Consider the following 19952-nt stretch of genomic DNA (forward strand, 5'->3'; position numbering starts at 1 on the left):
AAGTGCGCTGTGGGGGCAGAAAGCCTATGACTTTGACCGTGGCCTTGTGGATCCCCAGCAGAGGAGGCTGACAGGGCCCCGGGAGAGGAGACAACAGAGTCAGGAGTGAGGTCCTCCCTGCACACCGCACAGACACCCTCCTCTGGCGTGGGCAGGCCCTGGTCCTGAAGCCCCAGCTCTCAAATTATGACTGAGGGAGGCACCCGCCCCTGGACAGGAGGAAAAGCCACCAGCCACAGGGGACGCCCATGCTAGAGATCCTGGCCCCATGGCCTCCAGCCCAGATGCCCCGGTGTGGCAGGCAGGGCTGCCCTAGTAGGGTTACAATCCATCCTGACTTCAAATAAAGGCAGATGGCATCTTGCTGCCTCACTCCCAACCAGCCCCTGCCCCATCCGAGCTTCCCCTTGCTCCAGGAGGTCTTTCAGGGGGTCCATGCTTTGTCTCGGACAAAGGAGATAGGAGCTGATAGACTTTACCGGGACCTGCTTTGCTGTAGAATGAGCTTGGGTGTGCAGACAGCTCAGGTCTTAGGGAAAGAGCCTGGGCTCCATGGTGGAAGGGCAGCCAGAGCTACAGTGGGGCTCACTCCCTTCTCATCCTTCACCCACCTCAAGCCCCACTGCACAGCCTCAGAGGACGTTAGACAGAGAGGGAGGGGCTGGCAGAGGACCCCAACTGCTGCTCAGCTTCTCACTGACCTGGAAGCATCTGCCCACGTGTAATCTGGCATGAAGGTGATTTTAGGAAACAAAGAGGGTAACTATCCAGCACTGTAGTTCAAGGCTGTAAATGGTCCTGGCCCGGCTCCTATGGGGGGTGGGAGAGTATGGGACACAGGAGCTGGTCAAGGTCCATGGAGATGATGGAGAGAGAAGCATCTCTGTCTACATTCTCTGCTGGGTCTCACAATCCTGCTTTCACACGAGATCCTCTAAGGGCTTTCCCTTACATCTTTAACAAGTATCCTGTCCATATATCTCCTTTTGTTGCAGCTGAGGGGATGGGGTGGGGCCGAGTCATGTGGCTGGTGGGATTTTAGTTCCTCGATTAGGGATCAAACCCAGGCCCCTGGCAATGAAAGCACTGAGTCCTAACCACTGCATTGCCAGGACATTCCCTACATTTCCTTAAAATAAGGCAAATGGCTTTCGAGACCATGCTTTCCCTACTTCCCAGCTCAGATGCACTCAGTTCAGTTCAGTCGCTCAGTCGTGTCCGACTCTTTGCGACCCCATGAATCGCAGCACGCCAGGCCTCGCTGTCCATCACCAACTCCCGGAGTTCACTCAGACTCACGTCCATCGAGTCAGTGATGCCATCCAGCCATCTCATCCTCTGTCGTCCCCTTCTCCTCCTGCCCCCAATCCCTCCCAGCAGATGCACGAGCATGTGACTTTAGCCCCACAGGCCCTTTTGAGCCTCAGTTTTCACATCTGTAAATGGGGACAATAGCATCTACCAGACAGGACTGCAGTGAAGATTAAACAATACAGAGTATCTACCACACACACACAAGAATCAGGAAAAGCTAATATCAACATACTAAGTTGTTAATTTTTATTAATTATGATAACATAATATTAATACTAATGTGGTTTGAAATATATTAAGTATGACGTAGTAGTCACTACCATCATTACTGACTAAATTTTAGATTCTAAAAGGTGTCTGAATAATCACAGCCAGCTGGGATCTGGGGTACAGAGGATTACCCTGTAAGCATGAGTCAGGGGCTGAGCTTTTGAAGTCAAGCGGTATTTAGGGTCGTGACCTTGGTGGGAGGAGGGAAACACAAGGAGCAAAACACAAGATGCCGAGCACAGGAAGGTCACAGGACTTGCTTAAGATCCACAGAGGGGAACCCCTGGAGGGACTCCGCGCTTTCACTGCTGAGGGCATGGGATCAATCTCTGGTTGGGAAACTAAGATCCCATAAGCCACACAGTGCGGCCAAAAATTTTTTTTTTTTAACTGAAAATAAAAATCACTTCACAGAGCAGGAATCCAAGAGAGGGGAAGGATTCGATTACTCTGAAGAAGACAAGGTAAACCCCAGCTCATCCATTTCTAGCCACGTGATAACCTCAGGCAAGCGACTCAAGTGGCTCTGCCTCAAGGCGCTTGTCTGTAAAATGGAGTAATGACAGTACGGGATTAGTGGAGAATTTCCTGAGAAACACTGAAAAGAAGGTCTGTAACACAGGGGCTGCTCCGTAATTACCTCTCATTACTGTTACCACAATAATTAGAGATAATTATTACAAGTTCATGCTATTCAACACATGCCATCAAAGAACGTTAGAGCTGGAAGACATGCTTGGCACATCAGAGCCAAACCCTCACTTTACAACTGGGGCATGTGGACCAGAGAGGGTGAGTGATTTTTCCTAAGCCACACAGCTGGGGTATGTTCACAACCTGGCCTCCTGAGTCCCAGCCCCACATGCTTTCTGCTCCACCACGACCATGGGGACTTCAGGTGTGGGTGGGGTGCTGGAAGGGAACAGCAGAACCAAGGGCAGACAGGTGAACCGAATCTTGTGGCATGTCATGGGAAACTCATCACTGTGAAGTGAAAACACCACCCCGAGAGACTCCGGTCAGCACTGGCAGACAGCGTCTTGAGTTGATGGACCATCAGGAGAGCTGGCGTGGGGCGGGCTGCCTCTCTGCGGGTAGCATGATGGAGAGAGGAAAGGGGAGTCCCGAGGCAGGCAGCTGCTTGTCCAGAGATGGAAGAATATTCTGGATGGTGAGCAGGTCAGAAACATATGTCTTTGAGGAGAACTCTGAGAAGTGGGGCTCCCTGACCAGGAAGAGAGAAGAGTGGACTCAGGGGCTCATCCAAATATTTGAAAGACCCTCCTATGGACAAGCAAATAAACGTGCTGGGTGCAGCCCTGGGCAGAACAAGGCAGGCAGCAACGGCAAGGAACGTGTGTTCTACAGAAAGACTGACCTAGTTCTAATCCCACCTCTGACCAAGTAACCCCGGGCAAATGACTTTAATTCTCCAACCCTCAACCCCCACATCTGTAAAATGGGTATAATAATAGAATACGCCTGGAAGGGTGCTGTAGATCAGTGCAGCAACACGCAGCAAGTGCTAAGCACAATCACCCACACGTAAGGCTCGATAAATGGGAACTGTTGTTACGAGGATGAAGAACAGGAAGACCAGAGCTCAATGTAATAAAGGACAGACCAAGTGCTGGATGTGTTACCCAACAAAGGCATGTGCTTGGTGAAGGTGCTGAGAGAGGACTCAACCAAGCACCCCCTCAGGGCTGAGCTAAGTAGGTCCCTTATAATATTGATTCTTCAAGAGTGCAAAGCAGCCCTTGAAAAGTTGGTTCAGAGATGTGTTTGAAGAGTTCAACTGGACCAAGACTACACGCTTCAATGTCTGAGCGGAGTTTCTCAAGCTCAAGACCATTGATATTTTGGGTCGGCTACTACTTTGTTCAGGGTTTGGGGCCTGTCCCATACATCATGGGATGTTTAGCAGCATTCCTGGACCTTCCCACGACATGCAGGGAACATCCCTCACCTCAAGCTGCGATAACCAAAAAACACACCTTGGCTGAGAATCTAGTCTAGAGGAAACAGACACATATGCCATTAATAATAATAACAGCAGCATCTAACATCTGTTGAGCACTCGCTCTGTGCTGGATCCCCTTCTGCATAGCCCTTTTAACTCAATCTTCATGACAACATTATGAGGCAGATGCTGTTACTCTCCCCATTTTACAGATGAGGAGACTAAGGCACAAAGAGGTTTAATAAAAGCACAATGGGCAAGCGTAAGAAAAGTGGGACTGGTGAGACCTCGCCTCCTCCATGTGTACTCAAGGATTCGTCTTGAAACAAAGGCCCTCTTGGGCTCTCCATTGGGTTTCTACTCAGGAGAGCAGCATGGGCACCAAGGCCTGGTTGCAAGCTGGTAAGTGGCAATCAGAGCACAGCTTCAGGACCAGGGCAGGCGCAGTGAGGAGACAGGAGGCTTCTCTCCTTGGCTCCACAAGGGAACATGGGTCCTCAGGTGGCAGACCTCGAATGAAGAGGAGCCAGAAATCTGGACTTTTAGAATTTTTTAACGCTAGGACAATATAACGGAGAAGGCAATGGCACCCCACTCCAGTACTCTTGCCTGGAAAATTCCATGGACAGAGGAGCCTGGAAGGCTGCAGTCCATGGGGTCGCTAAGAGTCGGACACAACTGAGCGACTTCACTTTCACTTTTCACTTTCATGCATTGGAGAAGGAAATGGCAACTCACTCCAGTGTTCTTGCCTGGAGAATCCCAGGGACGGGGGAGCCTGCTGGGCTGCCGTCTATGGGGTCACATAGAGTCGGACACGACTGAATTGACTTAGCAGTAGCAGGACAATATAAAAGTAAGACATTCCGAAGCCCCCTCAAAAGATACAGGCAGGTCCCTGGTTCCACTGTAGGAAAACGTGAAACCTTTCTAGGTCTCCTAACAACAGAGTTACCATACGGGAACGTGTGTGTTAACACACACACTCAGCAGACAGCTGCGCCCAGCAGGGTCAACATTCCTCGCAGACCGCTGCCGGCATCAGCCATCTGGGAATCTGCAATCAAAAACTCAAGGTCCATCCTGTGAGTGGCCACAGGGGCTCTTCTCATCTGGGCTCGATCAGGGACCCACACCTGTCACCAGGGATCACAACAGGTGTGCCCCACACATTCATGTACACACACTGCCATGCTGTGTGAACCCAAACCAAGGTGCCAATCTTCATTTACAACATCTGCAAAAGCGACTTTCTGCTAATTCCCATTAAAGGGCAAATTCCCATTAAAGGGCAAAGCCACAACACGTCACAGTGGGCAGGCCGATGCGGGGCACATCTCTGGTGGCAGGCACCTCGCCAAGGGGAGCTAGAATGGGCAAGACTCTGAGCCCAAAGCTGGGACACTCTCCTGGGTAAATATCACTTAAGAAAGAGGAGGGCCGTGGGGACAAAAACATCCTTGCCAGCATTACTTAAGAGGAAAAAAATCAGAAATAGCCCCAAATTCTATTAATAAAATATTAGTTAAGTAAATTATGGTTCATCCACTTAATGGAACATTAGATGGCCAAAATGATGGGTTCTGAAACTAACTATTACGGGAAAAGGCTGACATGTAATTAACAAAAAAGCAGGATACAAGACTGTATGCACCACAGGCTTAAAACTATGTGCGATCACATGAATGAGAGAAAATGATGGAAACAAAATCCCAATGCCAGCAGAGCTCGTGTTCCTGTAGCTGAATTGCCGGCGCCTTTTCTTTCTTCTTGCCCATCTGTCTGCAAATGTGGTTGGCGGTCCCCATCTCCTCCCTGGCCTTCTGCCTGCCAGCACTCACTCCTCTTAGTCCAGGCTGTCCATTACTGGCTGACCTGTCCACTGGTCCTGCAGCAGGGTAAACTAGATACCCCCCCTGCAGCCAATCAAGACTGGCTCAGCGAGTGGGAGACAGCAGTACCTACCTCACCAGCTGCCAGGCCCCAGACTCACGTGCTGACCACATCTCTCCCAGGCATATCCTCCCACTCCCCTGGGATCCTGACACTCAACACCAGCCCCCGGCTCACTACAGGGGAGTTACTGTTCCAGGCACAGGGGTTAGGAAACCTGCACCCTGCCCTGGTTCAGCCAGGCATAAGTGTAGCCTGGTATAAGCCACCCCAACGCTTTCCACCTATGTAACCTCAAAAGCATCCCTCAGACCCTGCAGGTCAGAGCCTGGCAACTTGTCCCATTGTAACACGCGAGCGTTAAAACCACAACCAAGGAAAGCACATCAGACGTCTTCTGTTCCCGTGTAAGGCTGATCACAATGGATGGGTTCTGCCCCTTTTCAGAGAGGCCAATATCAGTCAAGTCCAAGGGGGCAGTTTCATCTCAGTGACTCAATGCATGATCAGCGTTTCGGTCTCAAGATTGCCTACCCCTCACAACAAGACACCTGTTATTATTTCACTGGATAGTCCCTAAAAGCTTCATGCCAGAATATCCCTGGAAGGACACACAGGGCCTGGCCCAGCAGCTGCCTCCAGGGAGGGGAGGCAGGAGGCTCCTGACAGGGGAGGGCGTGGCGTTTGCTTTTCACAGAATACTCTTTTGTTTCTTCTGAATTTTATACCATGTGCAGTCATCTGTTTTTTTTTTTAAACTATGCAAATATAAGAAAAGCCTGTCTGGAAGTGTGTACATTTATCTGGTAAGTCGGACCTCAGGGATGGGACAGAGGGAACTTCCGGTTTCTCTAGGAGGACTTAGAATGGCACTGGGGTGGGGTCAGTGCTCCTGAATGATCAGAGAGAAAACACACGCTTCCAAATAAAAAAAGTGTTGATAAAGGAAAAATTATTCCACCTATTTAAAAGAATTAGTAAGAATATAGAGAAAGGGTTGTGAAAAACTCTAACGTGCCTTATCAGTGTAAAATATTATAAGGAAAGTCAGAATTAGGGACCAGGACATGAAGATAAAGCAGCAATCATACCCACATGTCCACCTCGATAGTCAGACAGCAAACTGTCAGGAAATTAAGAGGAGAAACCCCTGGCCCAGCAGCCCAGAAAAGCCCAAACAAGCTTCTAAGCCTCTTGAAGGTGGTGCAGGGCTTCCCATACAAGCTGGCTTCTCATCGGATGGTTTTCTCCTCCCTGGAGGAGGGCACCAGGACCCTGGTCTAGGCTCTAGGGCTCATCACCTGAGATATTAGTTCAGCAGCCTCCCAACCCGCCGCACCCCTCTGGGCGGGGGCCTTGCCAGGGCTGCCAGGCAGAGCCCACCTCCTCTGCCACTCCTGGCCGCCATGTTCAAGCATCAGGCCAGGGCACCTTGAGAACTCAGGGCCGAGGTCTTTGCAGCATCTGCTGGCCCCGGGGGAGGTCACTGGGGACCAGCCAGGGAGAGTTCTCTCTCCCTCTGACCCCCACACATGGCCAGTCTGGCCAGGGCATGGGCACTGGGTGGGCTGTCCAAGCAAAGGCCTGCCAGCAGTGATCTCAATGCCCAGGGTTCTGGTAACATAAACAGGAGTATCTGGTTAACTTATCAAGGGCTGGCTGCCAGCCTTTCAAAGCAAGCTGTCAGCTGCTTCACTCACGATGAAAAGCAGAGTCCCCAAGAACATCTCCACCCAGGTCTGTTTGCTCTCCACCCACCTGGGAGTGGTGCTGAACGCCGGGCGGTTTCCTCTGCTCTGAGAGGGCACCTCCCCACCCGCTCTCCCCCCAAGTCGAGTGAATGCTGGGGAACCGGAAATTCAGAGGCAGGTGGCTGGAGGCTCCCAACGGAGCTGGACTCTGTAACTGGACTGAGCCGGGTCTCCACCTACACCTTTCATTAGCTGTGTCTCTCCGGACAAAATTCTCAATCCCAGCCTCAGGATGCCCATCTGTAAGATGGGGATAACAAGACCTATGACAGCCTAGCACGGCATGAAAAAGGACCACATTAGACCTCCTGTACTTAAAGACAGTCTGGTGCTCTGTTCACAACAGAGGCTTTAAACAATGTTAAACCAGCCAGCCTTTGTCCCTCAGTGGCTGTGTGGCTTTAATGAACCGGCCGTGGCCTCAGTTGCTTTGTCTGACAAATGGGGATACAGAACATCACAATGTGCAGGGCTGTTCTCAGGTGAAGGCCATGGAGGCAGAACAGCCAGGCGTGAGGATGGGACGGGAGTCCCATCAGTGTCTGCTTCCTGCTGCTCTCGCTTCCCATTCCCTTTCTATTTGATCAAAGTTAATCATTCACAGAGCTCTACAAGTTAGGAAGAAAGAGGTCTGTAATATCTCTCCAGCTAAAGAGGAAACCCCAAGACCAGCCTCTGGCCAGGGTGAGGAGAACAGGAGGCGGAGGAGCAGGGGCCCGTGTTTCTGGCTTACGTCCACCTCCAGCCCACTCGGGGAGACATCACCAGATGACGGGAGGGTGGCCAAGGCCACAAGACCAGGGCACAGGGGGCCAAATGGCTCATCTAGGAGGTGATGTGACCTAATAACCGTGTCCTGGTTGGAGAGAAGAGAGCTCCCAGCCCCTCCAAGTGTTCCAGGCCCCTCTTCCCACCGAGGCCCCTGGAAGACAGCCCAGGGCCTTCCTGCAGGTGCCGACTGAACCTGGGGCTGCTGAGAGATTTCAGGACCATTTTAAGTCAGGTGGCGTGTGATCCCAGTGAAGCAACAAGGGTTTCCCTCCCAGCTCCAGGCCAATGAGTGTCAACTGCCCCCACCATCCACAGCTGGCCTCTCCCAGGAAGAAAGAGCCTCAGCAATGGTCCAGCCATCAGCAGGCTCTGTCACTACGGGCTCTGAGATCCTGGACTTGCGGAGCCTCAGTCTTCACATCAGTAAGTGAAGTGAAGAAGTGAAGTGAAGTCGCTCAGTCGTGCCCGAATCTTTGCGACCCCATGGATAGTAGCCTGCACCAACCTCCTCCATTGGTGGGATTTTCAAGGCAAGAATACTGGAGTGGGTTGCCATTTCAGACAAAGACCAAAAAAAAAGCTTATTCCGTGCAGCTGTTCTAAAAGAGGGTTGTGTGAGCTAACACAGAAGGCTTAGCTCAGTGTCTGACGCAGACTAAGTGCTCCCTGGATGTTAAAAAACCAAAAATGTATCTACAAGAGGCAGACATAGAGTAGTGGTAGCTTAGGGCTGGGGGTCGGTGATAGCTAAGGGGGGTGGGGTTTCTTTTGGAGGTGATGAAAATGATCTAAAATTGACTGCAGTAATGGTTGCACATATCTGAATATGCTAAAAAAATTAAATTATACATTTTAAATGGGTGAACTGTATGGTATATGAATTATATATATCAACAAAACTATTTTTTTTTTTAATGAAAATATTCCAAGACCCCACTAAGTCTTTTAAAAACCCATTTGGCCCACTGGCAAGGAACCAGTCTCAAAGGCAGGCCCCAGACCCCCGTCCTCTCTAGGCACTGAGGCAACTGAGACCAAGACTCCAAGGGGGGAGGCCTGGGCTCGCCCTGGGCCCATGTGTGGCACTCGGGCCAGGCCTGAGCTGCGGGCTTTAGCCCCCACTGGTCTTGTTGTTGCTTCCCCCAGAGAGTGGTGACTCCAAAGAGCAGGTCACGCTCCAGGATACCTGCTTAGCCATAAAAGGCCTGTTGGCTCTTCCTGGGCACACTTCACATCCGGTGGGGAGCCCAAGTCGAGAACAGCCTGCTCCCCACTGCCAAGCCAAGGGTGGGCCTGCCTGTGACACCTCCCCCACGTCTGGAGTCCAAGTCTGGCCCTTGCGGGTCTGACAGCACACAGGCCACGTGGGCTGCAACTCACAGGAATGGCCTGCACATTCCTTCCCCAAAGAAGGAAAAGCCATTCACATGTGAGGTCATTTGGTTTTCCTGGCACGAGGCTGAGAGCCACGGGCCACTCAATTCCATAGAGAACTTCCCCACATGACAAGGCTCAAGCCCTGCTTGGTATTCATAAAATATGGGAATCTGTGGTCTGGCCACCTCAAGCATCTAACCTGACTCCTCTGTGTGGTTGATCTGTGACTCTCAACTTTACAGCCTGAAGTCTTGATGGTCGCATCCATGAAATGGGAATAATCAATCCACCCCGTCCTAGAGTTGTGATAAGAATTAAAGAGCACAGTACTGGACTGATGGTGGGGGCTCAAAAAGTAAAATGCAGTACAGTTAGCGACCCCTCTCTCGCCAGGGTCATTTCTAATGAGTGTGCTAGCTTTGCTTACTGGGAACAAAGATTCTGCCCGGGCTCCAAGCCCCTCAAGGGGGAGCCTTTGGAGAGGCCAAACCACTTATTACAAATTTGCAGAAAAGAAAGAGACACTGCTTGGATCAAAAAATTTCCCAAGTCTCTTCTCTGTGTCCCTGAATAACCCGCTGGACTGGAGCTTCTGTTCTGGCCTGTCCCACAGTTCACCCCTGGGACCCCTGCCCTCTCAAGGCATCTCCTTTGGCACAGGGTCAGGAACTCTGACCTCCAGAGGCTTGGAGCTGGAGGCAGCGGGGGCATCAGCTCTGCCCAATGCTTTCAGGGACTTGGGAGGGGTTCCCAGAGACCCCAGACCCAATAGAGATAGCCACTGGACCTCTTCCAGTGAGCAGGAAACCCCCGAAGAGAGGCCAAGGCCCAAAGTCTGAGCTTACACCGATCAGCTCAATGACACAAGAGCAGGGCAGCAAACAAACGGAAAAATGTGGAGCAGAGTAGCTCCATGCAGTGGTTCTCAAACTTGAACATGCATTAGAATCACCTGGAGGGCTCGCTAGAGCAGATTTACGCATCCCTCCAGACTTCTGCTTCCATAGTTAACGGACAGGTGGAGAAACTGCATTTCCCACAACAATCCACCTGGCGCTGCTGCTGCTGGCCCGGAGACCACACTAGGCACCATGGGCTTCATGCTTAAGAGGACGCGTAAGGGGGCAGAAGACTTGGATTTGGTCTGGGTCTGCCACTTACTAACGCTGAGACCTGAGCAAATTCTTGCCCTTTTTGAGCCTCAGTCTTTCTCCCTGGGCTGTTAAGGGGTTTCCATGAGCTAACATTTGCAAAAAGCTTGTGTGAGTGCACTCAGTCGTGTCTGTCTCTTTGCGACCCTATAGACTGTAGCCCACCAGGCTCCTCTGTCCATGGGATTCTCCAGGCAAGAATACTGGAGTGAGTTGCCAGGCCCTCCCTCCAGGGGATCTTCCCAACCCAGGGACTGAACCCGTATCTCTTGTGCCTTCTACACTGGCAGGCAGGTTCTTTACCACTGTGTACTTGGGAAGCCCTTGCAAAAAGCCTAGCACATGCTAAGTTGTTAATAATATCTAGAGTTCCCTATTTAAATACAAGAACTAAAATACAGATACTCACAGAAAGGAGTGAGATAATAGAAAATGCTCAGGGTCCATGGAATTGCCTATGTGTTCTAGATGGTCACCTGGACCACCCAAGGGTTACAGAGGTTGCCCGGGTGCCCGGTGTGTGCCTGAGTCTGGGCCAGCACGCACCAGCCAGCACTGTGCCCCAGTAATTCCTGGCCCTGGGCTCCTTGACCCAATCAAGGACATATGATCAGTAAGACAACCTCAGCCCACAAACCCACACCTCCCTCCCAAGGGACTACCACATGCCCTCACACCGAATGTAAGTAGAAACAACCTCCCAAAAGAAAGTTCAAAGCTCCAGGGAACCCAGAGCCTTCAGGGTACCAGAGATGCCCTAAGCAGAAAGCAGGTGGCAGGGGGCACAAGCTGAGAACCCAGCAGCTGCACAAGCATTGCAAGCCACAAGGAACCACGCCAGTGATGTGCACTCTGGGTGGGGGTGGGGAGGATGAAGCATTAACAGACCGTCTATAAACCGCCACTCCCTGGGGAGTCGGAGCTTTCTGCAATCACTCCATACCGAAGAGGAAGTTTCTGGTTTCAGGAACACTGAATGGAGGAAGGGAACAGAAGGCTTGGCACTTTAAGAATTCCTCCTCAGCTGCATATAAAACAATAATTCGCCTTTAATCCGCAAGAGACCGGCAAACAATTAGAGGTGATCACCCCAAATACCACTATGGTTGAGGAATCCCGGAGCCCTCGTGCCTGGCTTGGAGGGTGGGCTGTGCAGCCATACTGGAGAGCAAGCCACTGCTACGCTATGCAGTGCAACACGTACCTGCCCAAGAATCCACCCAGGAAATCTCTAGAAGAAATTCTCACGCAGTGAACACGGGGGTCCTTGGGAGAACATGCATCATTCTGTCATCTGTGTTGGAAGGGGAGGGGTGGGGGACCAACGGCATGACCATCGCAGGGAGATTTTAGGGTAAAACGTGACGTGTTTTATGCAGTGGCCTTGCATGGATGGACCCGCAAGTGGGCCATGAGTCGGAGTCGAGGGGCCTAACGAAGTCAATCTTTTCACCCAATGTCCAGGAAAATAAAGTTTCTTCTCCCAAAATACAGACACAGCACATTATAAAGCAGCACGCGAGTGCCTGTGTGCAAAGTCACTTCAGTCGTGTCCGACTCCACCAGGCTCCTCTGTCCACGGGATTCTCCAGGCAAGAATTACAGGAGTGGGTTATCACGCCCTCCTCTGGGGGATCCTCCTGACCCAGGAATCAAAGTTGTATCTCTTATGTCTCTTGCATTGGCAAGAGAGCTCTTTACCACTAGTACCACCTGGGAAGACCCTCCGTAAAGCAGCACAGAAACCCTCAAACCCCTTTATTAAGAAATCATGGGCAACTTTTGGGCCGTGAAAAACCCCACCCAGGCCCAGGTGGACGTAGCCCAAAGCCATCTCCACCCTCCCAGCCGTGACCCAGCGTGTGGGCAGCCCCGCACAGCAGGCTTGCTGGCCGGGCGGCCGGCCAACACCTCAGTGTGGCCAGCCCGGCTCAAGGGACAGGGCAGCAGGGGGATCAGGAACGGGGAGGGGAGACTGAGGAACCGAAATGTCTGTGGAAACTTCCACATCTCTGGAAGGGTGGGAGGAAGAGCAGCCGTAGACAGATCTGGCCAGGCCCACCCAACCGACTGCTGGGAGAAGGCGGGACCGGGGCTATTGTCTGCGGGTGAGTGTGTGCATAGCCTCCAGCGAGCTGCGAGATCCACACCCACTGTCTCCCACCTCCAGACTTCTGCTCAGAAAGTGTGCAAGGCATGAGAGAGGCAGCCTCCCCCAAACCTTGTTCCAGAGGAAAGGACAGCACTAAGCCCTCAAATTTAAGGAGGGGACAATGGAGGCAAAGTGGACCTCTGGGAGCCCCTAGAGGAGGGGAGGAGAGACTGAATAAGGTTTCAGAGTTGCTCAAAGATGTGCACTATTATTGCCACTCAGTGAGGCACACGCTATCTCAGCAAACCTACTCAACAACCCTATGCTAGGGGAGCAAAGCGAGGGTCAGCAGCATTCAACAACCTTCCCTGTCACACAGCTAGTGAGAGGCAGAGCTGAGATCGGAACTGGGCTCTGTAGGATGCCAGTGCCTGAGCCTTTTCCATTCTGTGGGGGACTGAGGCCCTTCCAGGTTCTTCACTCAGGCTGGAGAACAATGAGGACTCGGCCAGCACCAGTCTCGGGTCTGCCGAGAACCACACGAGCGTGTATACGGCTGTCCCCAGGCAGTCCCTGGGCCTGTCTCGGGGAGGGCAGCCCAGGACACTGGATGAGAATCACGCCAGAGCTCACGTCCAGCCACAAGAGAAGGTTCTGGATCTTGTGGCTCCCTAGAGATGCAGAATGGGCTGGGCAGCTCTTTCTCCTAGGTCTCAGTTTTGGGGAGGTGGGAAAAGGGTTTGAACTCTTGTCTCTTTTGGCTTCCTGAACACAAAGCCCATTGAGAAAGGCCATGAATAATTATAGGGGCAGCCAAGTCAGGGGATGTGTATGCCAGGGTGTGGACAACAGGCTTGTTTAGGCTTGGATTGGCCCAATGTCAGCAGCCTCCCTCAAGGCAGGCCCTTGCAGATGCTCCTGAACCATCCAGGCCCCAGGCTCCCTCTGCCAGTCAGCTGGAGCCAGGTTCATTCATCATCCATCCATTCACTCACTCATTCAATAAATTCTTACTGAGCATGATCAGGAACTGGGGGTCCCACTATGGACCAAGTAAAGACATAGTCCCTAAATCAAGAAGACTCTGGTCTAAGAAGGATGACAAATGTTAATCAAAGACTCATACAAATGAATATATATTTGCAAACCGAGCTTCAATGCGTAGAGAAAAAGTTATGGAAGATATGAGGCTAAAATGAGCCCCTAAGTCCAGGGGCTCCCCATTGGCTCAGCAATAAAGAATCCACCTGCAATGCAGGAGACATGGGTTTGATCCCTGGGTCAGGAAGATCTCCTGGAGGAGGAAATGGCAACCCACTCCAGTATTCTGGGAAATGCCATGGACAGGGGAGCCTGGTGGGCTACAGTCCATAGGGTCTCAAGAGTCAGACATGACTGAGCAACTAAACGACAACAACCTGGTCCAGGGTGTGTGTCTGTCTGTCTGTCTGTCTATTTGTCTGTCTCTGACCACTGCTCTGAGGAAGTAAGTGAATTTTTAGAGCTGAGGAATTTTAATTAGATGAAGAGACTGTAAGTGTGGAGGGGGACCATAAAGTTTATCAGCAAAACCAGGGCACTTGAAAACAAAGGGAGAGGCTGTTAATAATTACATCCGGACAACAGGTGCAAACCGAGATGCGTGGCACCCACTGCACGTGTGGGGTCAGGGATGGCCAGGAAGGTCGTGTCACCCAAGCAGGGGAAAGAAAATATAAATGGCCCCAGGGGAAGGGATGAAGGCTGCTGAAGCCACTGAGAAATGGACACTCAGGCTGATGCAGGAAGAGAGGAGCAGGGAGCCAGGAGCCAGCAGACCGCAGGAGCACGGAGCTCCCCAGGACGCTGGATGGTGTCTCCTGAGAACAAGGGAGAGGTTTTATTTGATTTCAGCTGAGGGTTGAAGGGTAGGGTAAGGTGGGTGTGCAGGAATCAGGTGCTAGTTTATACATACTTACATTTTAGAAAGAGTTACATAATCACAGTGTGAAGAACAGATCAGAGGAGGACCAGAATGGCAGGAGAGACCAGTCAGGGGGCCATGGCAAGAGAGGTCCAGGCAAGAGGCAAAGGTGACTTAGACCAGGGTGGTGGTGGCAGGGACAGAGAAGTGGGTGGGTGTGAGAGATACTCAGGGAGAGAGCGAGGGAGGGAAGGAGGGCTCAGAGGTCACACCAAGGTTGTGGATCCAAGCCAACAGAGGAAGGCAGCAGGTGCTAGACATCCACAGCATTCACCACGGTTACAGAAGGCCCACCGTCTGCAGCCTGACAATCTAACCTGAAGTCAGCACAAAGGACTTCAGAGAGCAGGCTGCCTCCGCGGCCCACTGCCCCAAGTGCTCTGTCACTATTGAGACAGCCAGCCCTCAATACTGCTACCCTATGAGGCTGGTGCTGTCATTCAATCCATTCTACAGAGGAGAAAACTGAGACAGAGATGCTCACACGGTCACATCAAACAGCCAGTTGGAGGAGTGCAGAGCTCATGCTTCTAACCCACACTGGCTCAGCGTGGCCCTCCTCCCTCCTGCTCCTCCCGCGGGCCCAGCAGCAGGTCACAGGCACCAGCCTGGGCAGTGCTCCTCCTCTCTCACTGCCCACAGCCCACCTCACTGCAGCCCAATCGGATCGCTCTTGGGGGTGGGTCCAGGCAGAGGCAGCTGCTGAAGCCCCCTGTCCATGTAGAGGTAACCCTGCTGTGCAGTCAGGGTGGCCCATCTCACCCTGGAACACCTTAAAAGAGCAATTCCAATGCCTCCCACCGCCCCCCTTCCCCAAACCTCTCCACCAACACAGGGAGAAAAATCAACCTGAAATCATCATCAGGAGCCTCTTGGGGGAAACTGGAAGGGGATTCGGTACACAGAGGACCGATCATGGACACCAGGCCAACCTCGGGAATAAGGAAGAAGGGAGGCCGTGGGCCCCTGCATCTGCCATGGCCAGCTGACCTTGGCCAAGTCCATTCCTCTCTCCCGCACACTCTGACTTCTCCATCTGAGAAGAGGAGCCAGCCCTGCCTGTGCTTCTAGAAGGCTTTCCAGACCTAATCATAAAAAGGGGGAAGGGGGAGAGAAGTAGACCTACCTGCCCAGGACTCTGCCAACGGCCCTGGGAAGGTCCCACTTTGGGCCAAGTAAAGACATAGCCCCTAAATCAAGGAGACTTTGGTCTAAGAAGGATGACAAATGTTAATCAAAGACTCACATAAATGAATATATATTTGCAAACTGAACTTCAGTGCATACAGAAAAATTTATGGAAGATATGAGGCTAAAATGGGCCCCTAAGTCCAGGGACCTCCCTGGTAGCTCAGCAGTAAAGAATCCGACTGCAATGCAGGAGACACAGGTTTGATCCCTGGGCCCAGAAGAACTCCTGGAGAAGGAAATGGCAACGCACTCCAGTATTCTGGCCTGGGAAATGCCATGGGACAGGGGAGCCTGGTGGGCTCCAGTCCACGGGGTTGCAAGAGTCAGACACGACTGAGCAACAAACAACAGCAATTCGATCCAGGGTGTGTGTATGTGTGTGTCTCATTCGGGCCCTGCCCACCTGGCCCCAGCCACCCCTAAACTCCTCACACCTGCTGACTCCCAGCGACCCTGGGACAAAGCCCTTGCTCATCAAGCTCACCTGGGCCCGGGTTTTCAGAAGGCACACCTGGGGAAGTGTCCTAGCATGCCTGCCACCTGTTCCCGTGCTGGCCTCTGCAGGCTTCCCACAAGGGGGTCGGAGGGGCGTCGCGGGTCTCCCCCTGCCACCACTGCGGCCTTGTTACTCACCTCCTTCCAGTTGCCCCATTTTTCTCCATCCCCCACCTTTTCCATGCTTTACTAGAATGTTTGCAGGCACAATGGACACAGCACTGGGAGATCTGAGTTCTAATTCTGGTTCCACCACCAGGGAACCAGCCGTCTGTTCAGACCACCACCACCTCTGACCCTTCCACTCCACCGTCTCACCTGTAAAGCCCCCCTCACCTTACATGGGGCCATACTGCCTCAGACCTGCCCCAGAGGGCTCTTGTGAAGAACAAGTGATACAGCCACTGGGAAAGCAATCTGAGGGAGGTGGGGTTTCCCAAGTTGGCTGAATCATACAATATGATGAAAATACAGACCCCACCCCAACAACTGCCATTCTGGTTCAGGAATTCTGCAGTAAGAATCAGTATTTTAGCAAGTAACAAGTACTCCAGGTAAATCCTAGAATCAGACGTGTTGCGGCAACTCTGGGCTCTGAAAACACACCGGAAGTCTTTATGACCTTGCCTTCTGGGCAGAGAAGGGAAAGAAGAGTTTGTGTAAATGCTCCTTGGCTCTGGGCACACTTACAAAATAACAACCCCTGCTTAGAGAGCCCACTAGGTGCAGGACGCCATCATCTCGTTTAGTCCTGGCAGTGATCCTGCAAGAGAGATCGCCTTCTTTCTACAAATGAGGAAACCGAGGCTCAGAAGAAGGACCTGTCGGAGGACACAGCTAGTAAGACAGCAGAGCTCCCCTCCAGCCCAGAACTGGCAGCTCCAAAGGCTGTTCTCAGTACCCAGAAACCTCTGCCAGATGGACTCTCCTGCAGGGAGGGGCAGAAAGGAACCAGCAACCCCAAGCTGGACTCGCTCTACTGTTCCCACCCTAGAGCCTGGACATGACCTGTGCCCAGGTGGTCCCAAGCATCCTATCCTGTAGGATAAAGGTGCACTCTACTGCATGGAGACAGAGGCTGCTGCATCCTATGCCCATATGTGAGGGAGACAGGATCCTGGAGCCTGCAATCTACAAAGGCAGGTGGCTTCAGTCATGTCCAACTCTTTGTGGCCCCATGGAACAGAGCCTACCAGGCTCCTGTGTCCATGGGATTCTCCAGGTAAGAAGACTGGAGTGGATTGTCACGCCCTCCTCCAGGGGATCTTCCCGACTCAGGGATCAAACCTGCATCTCTTACATCGCCTGCATTGGCAGGCGTGTTCTTTACCAATAGCACCACCTCGGAAGTCCACAAAAGTAGACAGGACCCACATAAGAAATAGTCAGGACAGGGGCCTGTCAGCCCAGGGCAGGGGGACTTCTGAGCCAGACCTCCTGGTGCTGGAGAGAAGGGCTCCCAGAAGGTCTAACAGGATAGGGTGCCAAGATCAGAAGACATTACATCTGGAATGAAGCCCAAGGTACCCTGGACTCCTCCTTTCCCCCAATACACAATCACTGCTCGGCAAGCAGCAACTGGCTGCATGGAGAGTTTCACACAACTCCGGACTCCCTGGAGAGGAAGTAATTTCCTCCTGCAGAGGAAACTGCCGCCACCCAGCCAGACGGCATCACACAGCTTCTTGCTCCTCTCCCAGCCTCTCCAGGGACCAGACAACTGAGAAGCAGAGGAAAGCATCGTGGCCCTCCTAAAACCTCGCCTTCCCCCAGGCTCCTCACCCAGACCTGGCAGCGGGTGACTTTTCTCCCACTTAGAGGGCACAATGATGACACGGCTGACATTTAGTGACACTCACTAAGCACTTTGTCCTGATCATCACATTCACTCTTCACAACAAGTTTTAAGAGGGAGATTTTGATCCCTGTTTTAGAGATAGACTCTGGAAGATTAATTAACCCAGCTGGCAAAGAGCAGGCCCCAAACCCCAAACCAGGCATTTCCCAACCAGATCCCAAACTCTTTTTACTTTCTCTTTTCTCTCACTGAGCACCTCTAAGTACAGGGTCCTAGACCAGTGACTGCTACAACAAGAGAGACAGCCCAGCTCCCAGGGAGCCACGGCCAAGCCGATAGGTACCTACACACCCCACCAGTGACACATGGACTAAGCATCGGGAAATGATAACACAGATCCTGGCCAGGGGCCAGCACACAGCACATGGTGGAGGTCCACTCCAGACAGCAAGCAGAAGCCAGTTCGCTCTGCAGGGTGAGCATGTTTGGGGGCCAGACTCCAGACAGTGCTGGACCCGAGTAGAGCAGGAAGCCGGAGGGGAGAGCTCGCTCTGTTAGCAAGAAATAGACCTTTTCTCCACAGGAATTTAGGAAGTGTGCCATTAGTCTCTGGAACTCCCTGGAAGACAAGGGATCACACAGTAACCTTCTAGGAGACAAACACCCTGGGGCAGGAAGAACTGGGGGAAAAAGCCAGTGTGGGAAAACGGGGCCAGTTGGCTCTGGGGTCCCTGTTCCACTCCAGGGTGCCCAGCAGACTGCACCCCGCTTCACCAGATTTACAGAGAAGAGGGATGGGGATCTGGCCACCACAGGCCCTCCTCCATCAGGAGATCCAGAGCTTCGCACTCGCTCTCCCCAGAGCTGTGCTGCGGCCGGCCCTGGACACAGAACAACAAGGAGACCCAGCTGGCCAGCCCACCCACCTCGGCTGACAGCTACCACGGCAGGCCCAGCCAGCCAGGGACCCGGCCCTGGGGGACGAGCAAGGGGATGTGGGGGAGGGCCCAGGGCGCTGTGCTGACCTAACACCCCTGCCATGGAGGCTCAAAGTGCCTGAGAGTTGAGAATAGTAAACTGTCAGTACGTAAAATACTGCAATTCCATTTCTGGGTATAGACAGAACAGAACGGAAAGCAAGGACTTGAACAGGTATTTGCATACCCACATTCCTAGCAGCATTATTCACAATAGTCAAAAGGTGGAATGACCCAAATATCCATCAACAAATGCACAGGTAAACAAAAGGCGTGTGCGCGTGCAATGGACCTCAGCCAGCCTTAAAGAGGAAGGAGATGCTGGCACACCACAGTGGGGATGAACCTTAGGGACACTGTGCGGAGTGAAATGAGCCAGACGTGAAAGGACAAATGCTGCTGGATTCCACTTTAATGAGGTTCCTAAAGCCGTCAAGTTCACAGAGAAGAACGAATGGTGGTGGCCAGGGGCTGGGGGAGGACTAAAGGGAGCTGCTGTTCCGTGGGTGCAGAGTTTCAGGTTTATGAGAAGGTGGTGATAGCAGCACGACAATGTGAAGGTACCTGTTGCCACTGAAATGCCCACTTTAAAAATGGTCAAAATGGTAAACTTAAGTTACATATATTTACAGTCAAGTAAATTATATATATCGGAGAAGGCAATGGCACCCCACTCCAGTACTCTTGCCTGGAAAATCCCATGGATGGAGGAGCCTGGTAGGCTGCAGTCCATGGGGTTGCTAGGAGTCGGACACGACTGAGCGACTTCACTTTGACTTTTCACTTTCATGCATTGGAGGAGGAAATGGCACCCCACTCCAGTACTCTTGCCTGGAAAATCCCATGGATGGAGGAGCCTGGTGGGCTACAGTCCATGGGGTCGCTAAGAGTCAGAGACAACTGAGCAACTTCACTTTCACCTTTCACTTTCATGCACTGGAGAAAG

At 52.3% G+C, this 19952-nt stretch overlaps 1 protein-coding gene across 5 annotated transcripts in view; it reads right to left on the minus strand.

The window, feature by feature from the left end:
- Positions 1-19952, minus strand: part of ACTN1 (actinin alpha 1) — a 98168-nt gene that overhangs the window by 47291 nt on the left and 30925 nt on the right. Inside the window, exon 1 of one of the 5 annotated variants that reach the window (XM_061429229.1) lies at positions 16370-16422. The exons of the other annotated variants lie outside the window; for them this stretch is intronic. Coding sequence (XP_061285213.1) covers positions 16370-16414 — 45 coding nt within the window. The 5' untranslated portion in view covers positions 16415-16422. Of the gene's footprint in view, positions 1-16369; positions 16423-19952 lie in introns of those variants that run through there. 5 annotated transcript variants of the gene reach the window in all.

Source organism: Bos javanicus, chromosome 10 (assembly GCF_032452875.1).
Source record: "Bos javanicus breed banteng chromosome 10, ARS-OSU_banteng_1.0, whole genome shotgun sequence".
NCBI classification, from domain to species: Eukaryota; Metazoa; Chordata; class Mammalia; order Artiodactyla; family Bovidae; genus Bos; species Bos javanicus.